Genomic DNA, 8587 nt, shown 5'->3' on the forward strand with positions numbered 1-8587 from the left:
GACCTCAATAAATATCGCACAGCGCTAAAATCAAATATCATATCACTTCTAGTTCTTATTACCCAAAAAATATCACTTTTATTTTAGAGTAGTACAGACATATGTTTTTATAAGTGGGATTGTATTTCTTCAAAAATTTTATAAAAAAAAGGAAAAAAAAGTTGGATTATATTTTATTTGGAGCTTTCCATATTTAAACTTCTCCCAAATTTATGACTCATAAACTATATATATATATATATATATATATAGAAAGACAATTATGCATAAAGGGATACAATTATCTTAACTTAATTTCTAAACAAAACGAATTAAGTTCCTTTAGTTTTAATTTTACTTATTATCTTTTTTTTCCTGAAAGAGGAAGTTTTATAACCAAAAACCTAGCGAAAAGCTTACAAAAAGAGCTTACACAGATGATGTGGCCTCTCCGCCACTCTCGTGGGACACAAAATAAGAAAACAACAAAGGAAAAGAGTTTAAACAAAAGGTGCGAGAGATTTTTGAGACATTTGATTTGATATTTTATTTGTATACTTTATATGGGATATATCTCTAATCTCTTGTAAGGTTCATAAGAGGGCTACAAAAGTTTCATAGTTTGATTTAATAATCAAAGCTGGAATGCTATCGAGCCTGTAGAGTTGAATATGATACATCATTAACAGAGCATGTTCCTGGATTCTCTACCGAATTCTGTTTTACAAGCGTAGAAAAAGCAGGTTGTTTAGGACCTGAGACAGTTACGGAATCACCACCTCCTCCAAGCATTGACACAACATCTGACATGGTTGGTCTATCTTCTGCACTTTCTTGCACACAAAACAAACCGACTTCCACACACCGTCTAAATTCGCTTGTTGCTGTACATGTTTCTGCCACTGCTTGATCCAGTAACTCCAAGTATCTTCCTTCTTTCCACAGGTACCATGCCTGGATTGAATTTTTACTGAAAAGCTTAATCCTTGAAAGTAATGTAATTAAACTATTTGTAATGCAACATTATGATATTAAAGCTTATTACTCACATATTCTAGTAGGTTTGAAAATTCATTTGGCTGATAAAAACCACTGTTCTTCTTGCCGCTTAGGATTTCTAGCACCATGACTCCAAAACTGAAGACGTCTGATTTTTCAGAGAAGAGACCCTTCAAGGCATACTCGGGTGACATATAGCCACTGTTTTCATCATTAATTTATTCGAGTCTTTATTAGTGCAAAAACAGAATGCTCTTGATGTTAATTCCATGTTATTTTAAACTGAAGCAAATTAATTTTGGTAAAGGAAAAGAAAAGTGTTAAAATTCACTTACTAGGTCCCAACAATGCGATTAGTGTTGGCTCCCGATTCATTCTCCCCAAAGATTTTTGCTGTCCCAAAATCAGAGATTTTTGGATTCATGTTGCTGTCTAATAAGATGTTGCTGGTTTTCAAATCTCTATGGATAATTCTTAGTCTAGAGTATTTGTGGAGGTATAGAAGCCCTTGAGCAATCCCTTCTATTATGTGCATTCGTTTTTTCCAGTCAAGCAAAACTCGTTTTGTTGCATCTGTTGTAAAGTGTGTACTAAGCAAATAAGCACAGTAAAATGCAGAAATTACTAGACAAATAAGTAAAACGAGAAAGTAGCTAGCAAGATATAACGAACCGAAAAGAAATGAATCCAAACTTTTGTTAGGCAAATACTCATAGACCAATATCTTCTCCTCTCCTTTAATGCAACAACCCAATACTCTAACAAGATTCCTATGTTGAAGGTTTGAAATTAACATCGCTTCATTTTTTAATTCCTCTACTCCTTGTCCAGATCTTCTGGAGAGTCTTTTGACTGCAATCTCTTGTCCATCAGCCAGTGTACCCTGGAGAAAACTACTTTATTTCTTTTCATTTTCACATGTTACAAAGAGAATTGAACTGTCTCAATATTTCAAAATCAAATTTAACCTTGTAGACTGGCCCAAAACCACCCTGGCCTAATTTATTTGCATCAGAGAAGCGGCCTGTGGCACTCTCTATGGCAGAAAAGCTGAATAAAGGTAATTCATGATCCTGCTTCCCATTTGACTTCAGCTTGTGTGTGCCGCTGAGTTCTTTAATGGCTGCCATACTAGTCCTCAATTCACGTATCAATACCTCTGTACCCATGTTTGCATCCTTCCCTTGGCTTCCTTGTTTACCTGGTCAACACAAAACAAAAAAATAAAAAAAAAATAAATAAATAAAAATGAAGAAGAAGAAGCTGAAGGAACTGTTTAGATTTTGATCAATCAGATAAAATGATGCTCAAATATATTACAATGACAGATACCTCTAAAATAGAAGCAGTACTTCAGCATTGAACAGCACAATGAGCAGATTATAGCAAGAACAATTAAGGAAACCAGTGGACCAACAATGGTTACCCACTTCTGATTCTTCTTTGGATTACTTGCTGAAGAAATAAACGTATTGACATCAATGGTCATAATTTAGCATATGAAAGTTGTCAATGCTTTTTCAGATCAACATAAATGAATGCCATGGGAATATATAGGTACTACCTCTTTGTGTTTCCGTAGTGGTATTTCTTTCTATGTCAGGACCAGTGTTGTTTTTCTCCATTGAACTGCTATTACGAATGTAGAAAGACTGCCAGCTATGGATTTCATCTTTCTTTATTCCGGATGAAAATTTGCAGCCAGTTCCATCGCTTTTAGCAGACGCAAAGGCTTTGCAGGAACAATTGTTCCTACATATCTCTTCGCAGTCATTTGGACCCAAACTGTGATTTTTGAGGAAATCCCACCTATCCATGTCTCCAATTGTTTGCAGAAATTCATCATTTCTGCTGCAATTTGATGGCGTCTGGTCTATGCAGGCCCCGGACCTAGCGTAGTTTTCATTTTCATCACAAGTAGGTACATACCACAGTGTCCATCCCCCATATTTGTCCCCCAGAAACATGTGGATTTTCCCAGATGAATTCATCTCAATCCACGAGGAAATATAATTAGCAGGGACAGTAAAGACAAAGTAGCTCTCATTTTCATTTGAGATATAGCTGAATTTGAATGCAGGATCATCAAAAATAGCAGGGAAATAGCTGAAGTTTTGACCATTCCACTTCCCACTGCGCCAGTACAGATTGTGCTTTCTCCAAATCACAAGTTGATTTGTATCGTTTGGATCAAGTCCAAGAGTGAATTCCCCTAATGCCGGAAATTCCGGGCTTAGCCATGAAGTGAGGGAATGGTTACGCGGCTGCAGCTTTTGCCCCACGTCTAACAATCCTAACTTCATACCTGGAAGAAATGTATCAGTGGGATGGTCAAAACTCTGCCACACAATGTCTTCACCTGCTTTCAAAACCAAATTCCCGGTGTCAAGAAGTGTGGCGCTTGTGTTAGAACTCGTTGCTTGGCTTCCAGGATTTATGAGAATAGGAGTTGAATCACCGTTTCTAAGTACCAGGTTTCCACGTGCACCGATATAGAGAATCCAATGGCTGTTGATGGTATTGGTCAAGGGATTGTCTCGGTTGGCCACCCAAACCATCTTCATGTCTCCGGACCTGTACATCATGTATTGAATCCCCAAGTAGCGGTTGCTGCCACCGGAATATTCAAGATTAAAAAATTTTAACCGGAACAGCTTGTTCGGAGACTCCAAGAATTGGTACCCAGTCAACTCATCGCCGGGGTGTAGTGTATCTCTTTCAAGGGACAGCTGGACTAGTTGGACAAACCAAAGCAAAAACAGGACAACCATTACCAAATAGCTTCTTCTTTTCCTATCTCTTCCCATCCTGCTCTCTCAAGTTGCAGACTGATCCTTGGCGTGCCAATAAATTTTGCAATTAGTGGGTGAAGATGGGGTAGCTTCCTAGAAGACTAAAAAATCTTTTGTAGTTTCTTTTTGGGTCAAATTGGAATTATGGAACGAGAATGTTCCACGACTTAAGCAACCAATGTTTGTCCCTCTCTTATGTACATTCCCACTTCCAAGCCAATCTTTGTGGAGTTAAATCAACATCTTTATAATATTATAGGAAAATACGTATATACACTACTCTATAGATAAATATATTTAGTGATGGAGTCATAGTTAGAAAAGTATACAGTCTTCGAGGAGAAAGTGAAGAATTATGCGCAGCTAGCTGGCTTTCATACTTCTGATTGGCGTTTCCCTCGTCACGTATTCCATGCCTTTTCGACTTTTACTTCATCCTTCCCTATTACAGCAACCTTTCACTGGAGCACATTCAATTAATGAAGTTGACGTAAGTCTATCACCGTCAAAGTAGTTCACATATATAAATATATATATATATATATCAAAGTAGTTGATATTGGTTAGAGAATGAATATTGTACGAAGAAACATTTAAGTTTTTCCATTGTATTGTTCCGTGGGAAATCTCGGCCCTTTATTACTTACAGAAAAATATAATAATTTATTTAAGTCTCCAAAGTTAAGTTTTGATGACTTACTTTGCTCTTTCACATTTTAGTACATCATTAAAATTACAAATTATGTCATTTTTATATTTATATGATCCAAAAAGCGTTCATTTCATTGAAAACTTATACAATTTCGTTCAAAATAGAAAACTTATACAATGGTAAAAAAATATAGACAAAATTTTTCTCTATTTTCAATTATGGGTAAATTTCTCCTCAATTTTTGGGTCCCTTACAAATATATGTATGCCCTTCAATTTCTTATTAAATTACCATCATTTCACTTTATTATGTCAATTTAAAAGGCTAAAAAAGGTATTTGAATATCTTTATTTTGATTGGAATTGTTACAATATGTTAAAAACATGAAGTACAGATACATCAACATTCAGTCTTATTCCGTACAAACATATGAATTTGCCAAACGAGCAATTTTCAATCGAAGAGAATTTATAAAGGCTTTTTTTTTTTTTTTTTTGGGTGGGGGGAGTAAAACTAATTTACAAAGGCCATTAGACACAAAAAAACAAAAACAAAAAAAAAAAAAAGGAAAAAAGGTAGCTAGAGTACTGACCATTCCCAGTTCCTAAATTGCTAGTAAAGAAACCCTTTTAGCCTAATGGCAAGTTGATTGGTATGGTTTGGATGAATTCCAAAAGTGAATAATGCCCCTGTGGCCCGGAATTCCAAGGTCTATCCAAGAAGTCGAGAAATGCTTCCTAGGCTTTCCCTTTCCAAAGTTAAGTTAAACAATCCCAGATTCATTTTGACAATGCAATTTTATGTTTTTTTTTTTTTTTTTTTTTTTGTAAGAGACAATGCAATTTATGTTGGCTACCAATTCATTCACCCCAATGATTTTTTTATAACCCTAAATAAGTGATTTCTGGATTAATATAGCTTTTTAATAAGATGTTACTGTTTTCAAATCTCTACGAATGATTCTTAATCTAGAGTATTTGTGGAGGTATATATGAAAAATTTAATCCTCAAAATACATCTGATAAAGTGTGTGTACTGGTTGAATATATGAAAGAAAGAAGTATTGAAGCTTCAGTTTAATGGGTTATCTGCCTCTGTAGAAGAACGACATAGATATATTGCCACATCAACAAAGCTGTTGGGTTTACTTAAAAGAAATTATTTCCTTTTGGTATAATCTATTGTAACAGACTCGATGCCATATCATAAACAAAACGATGTGTTTTAAGAGAGGGAGTCCACAAACTATACATGGGTCTTCTTCAGATATTAAAACAGAGGTCATCTTTTTCTTGTAGAAAGAGAGAGAGTTTCAAATTAGGTTTAAAAGAGAGAAATTCCAAAGTTCTTCTAAGGTGTCCTTTGCTTTGTGTCTCTGTGTGAGATTGAGTGGTTTCTTTAGGGAAACAATTGAGCGAGGATGTATTTGGGGCTTTGGGTTTGGTTTTTTGAATTTCTTGTGTGAGATCACTATTGATGATATAAATTAGAGCTTTTAAACACATACAATTTTATATAGTGCAAAAGCTTTAAATTAAAGCATAAGGACATAGGTCGATTTCTATAGAATCTTGATAAATTTCTATGTTGTTTTGTTAGATTTAGGTTCTTAGATCTGTTCTTAGAATTTGTAACAATATAAAAGCCCTTCACCTTGAGAGTTCCCATCAATACAGTCAAGCAAAACTTGTTTTGTTGCATCTGCTATAAATTGTGTACTTAGCAGCATGGAAGAAAAAATCGACGAAACCTTTGACATGTCAGCGATATTATCGTGTTTCGGCTATCGACAACACCGACAGGGGGGAAGAAATTTCTGTAAGAGGTGCAGAGAAATGCCATTGTTGCCAAAAAATGTTGCCAGTATCACCTAAAATCGATGGGTTTTTTGGATTTTCGGTGGATAAGTGTGGAAACAAAATGGAGATGCCAGTTGTCATGGAAATCCCTGATGGAAATCTCAGCCCTCTCTTTCTCACCTCTTTTGGTGGAAATCCCAACAAAAAAGGTTTTAAAACCATCTTGAAATCTCTGGCAAGAACAAATTTAATAATTTTAAAAAAAAAATCAAATTTTCATCAGAATGCCCAGAAACTCCAAAAGATCAAACTCTAGATGTGTCTAAAAGATCAAACTCCAGAAACTGCTAGCAGACCATAGATGAGCTTGGCTTCTTTAAGGCTTGCGACCTTCGTGAAAACATTTATATTCAGCTTTAATTTGATCATTCATAGTTGACTCAATTTTCTCTCAAATGGTTAGCGTCTACCAACTTCGCGATGAAAATTTCAGAAGCATATAAAGGAGTTTTCTTACATAGAAACTAAATATTCTATTTTAAGCTACCAAAATTAGCCAATCTTACCATGAGAAAAATCAGATTTTAACCTTTCAGGAACAACAATTGAACCTCTCTGCTTGCCATTTTATTCAAGTTCTTTTTGCAATCATTTTACTAAAATTTAAGAACTACATTTCAAAAATAAAAATAAATAAATAAATAAAAGCAAAAACACAACACTGGTTCAACTGCAACATGGGTCCCTAGATGAACCCACCGCCAGAGAGGTGGATCCCACTGGTTCGACTGGTATCGGTAAGGAGGTTGATGATCACAACAGTGATTGGAAATGATAATTTTTTTTTTTTTTGAATTTTCGTTTCACTGGTGAAAACTGGAAAGGAAAAAGAGAGTTCTAGAAGGTGTGTTTGTTTTTATTTATTTTTTAATTTTTCCAATAACAATGTTACAAATAATAACAATATTATAAATTATAAATTATTATTTATAACTTACAAGAAAGAAAAAAGAGAGGACAAAGAGAGTTTGCCTTAGATTATAAATTACTTTCCAATAATATTGTTAATTGCAAGGTAAGGACTTCGAGTAGGACATCAAGAGAAAAAAAGAAGTTTGAAATGAGAATAGAAAAGTAATAAATGAGTTTGTTGACTCAGTAGGAAATTGAAAATTATTGGGAATCTTTGCAAATTTTTCATAAGAGATTTTACAGTTTCTGAAACTGTGATTTACATCTTAATAGTAAATATCGGCTGAAAAGAAAAAAATTATGAGATAATTGAGAAATCACAAAATAAAATCATTAAAAATTGAAAAATAAAAAATTACTTTGCTCTCTTCCTTTTTCTTTTAAATAATTTAAATAGGCTTCATACATTTAAAAAACTGAAAAGTACAAATATTACAAGGGAAAAAAAAATTCTATTGATTTGTGATGCTGAGGAGGTAAGGAAATGCATGTATTTATGTTTTATTTTTTTATAAAATAGTATGAGAATTAATTACAACATGCAATATTAAAAACATGATACTCATTAGTCCATTATTCATGCAATATTTTTAAGTTTTGAATCCTCCCTTCTCAGCATAAAATCATAGAGGGAATAACTTTGAAAGTTTTAAAAACATAAAAGGGAGTGAAGGAAACTTTTTCGGTAAAGGTGATTAGTTTTCAATCTTCTTTCCTTTCTTTCTTCAATGCTTTATGTTCATAAAAGGAAGAGCTTTTGGAAGATTCATGTTAGAAAGAAAGTCTCAATTCACAGTTTCTTGACCTCCAAAAGTAAATATTTTAATAAAAAATATTGTAAAAATTGTGCTAACTATTTAATATAAAATTAACTATATGTATAAGGTATGGACCACATAATTGATTTAATATAAAATTAATTTTGCTTTATAATGTAATATATTATGTGATTATTAATGTATTATTGTTATTATTATTGTTGTTGTTATTATTATTGTTGTTGTTGTCATTGTTGTTATTATTCTTATTATTATTGTTATTATTATTATTATTTTTATTGTTGTTATTATTATTATTCCTATTATTATTGTTGTTATTATTATTATTGTTATTATTGTTGTTATTATTCTTATTATTGTTATTATTCTTATTAATGTTGTTATTATTGTTGTTATTATTATTATTATTGTTGTTGTTGTTATTATGGATATTATTATTCTCATTATTATTATTATTATTATTATTATTATTATTATTATTAATGTTGTTACTATTCTTATTATTGTTTTTATTATTATTGTTGTTGTTGTTGTTATTATTATTATTGTTGTTGTTGTTTTTGTTCTTCTTCTTCTTATTATTATTATTGTTATTATTCTTCTTATTCTTCTTAT

At 32.7% G+C, this 8587-nt stretch overlaps 1 protein-coding gene across 4 annotated transcripts; it reads right to left on the minus strand.

Annotated features, from left to right (window-relative positions):
• Nucleotides 1-500: 500 nt before the first annotated feature.
• LOC125421721 (G-type lectin S-receptor-like serine/threonine-protein kinase At1g67520) lies at nucleotides 501-4108 on the minus strand. 4 transcript variants are annotated; one of them, XM_048471115.2, is made up of 7 exons: nucleotides 2543-4097; nucleotides 2311-2433; nucleotides 1947-2179; nucleotides 1651-1861; nucleotides 1314-1551; nucleotides 1029-1179; nucleotides 501-933 (listed from the first exon to the last, which is right to left on the minus strand). In XM_048471115.2, the coding sequence occupies exons 1-7, from the start codon at nucleotides 3783-3785 to the stop codon at nucleotides 628-630; spliced, it is 2505 nt and encodes an 834-aa protein (XP_048327072.2). In that variant the 5' UTR covers nucleotides 3786-4097; the 3' UTR covers nucleotides 501-627. The 4 variants fall into 4 exon arrangements, with proteins under 4 accessions (XP_048327072.2, XP_060669860.1, XP_060669861.1 ...); XM_060813877.1 differs by having other exon boundaries at nucleotides 1314-1861; nucleotides 2543-4103; XM_060813879.1 differs by having other exon boundaries at nucleotides 813-949; nucleotides 1314-1861; nucleotides 2543-4108.
• Nucleotides 4109-8587: the final 4479 nt, after the last annotated feature.

This window comes from Ziziphus jujuba, chromosome 1, assembly GCF_031755915.1.
Source record: "Ziziphus jujuba cultivar Dongzao chromosome 1, ASM3175591v1".
Taxonomy (NCBI): domain Eukaryota; kingdom Viridiplantae; phylum Streptophyta; class Magnoliopsida; order Rosales; family Rhamnaceae; genus Ziziphus; species Ziziphus jujuba.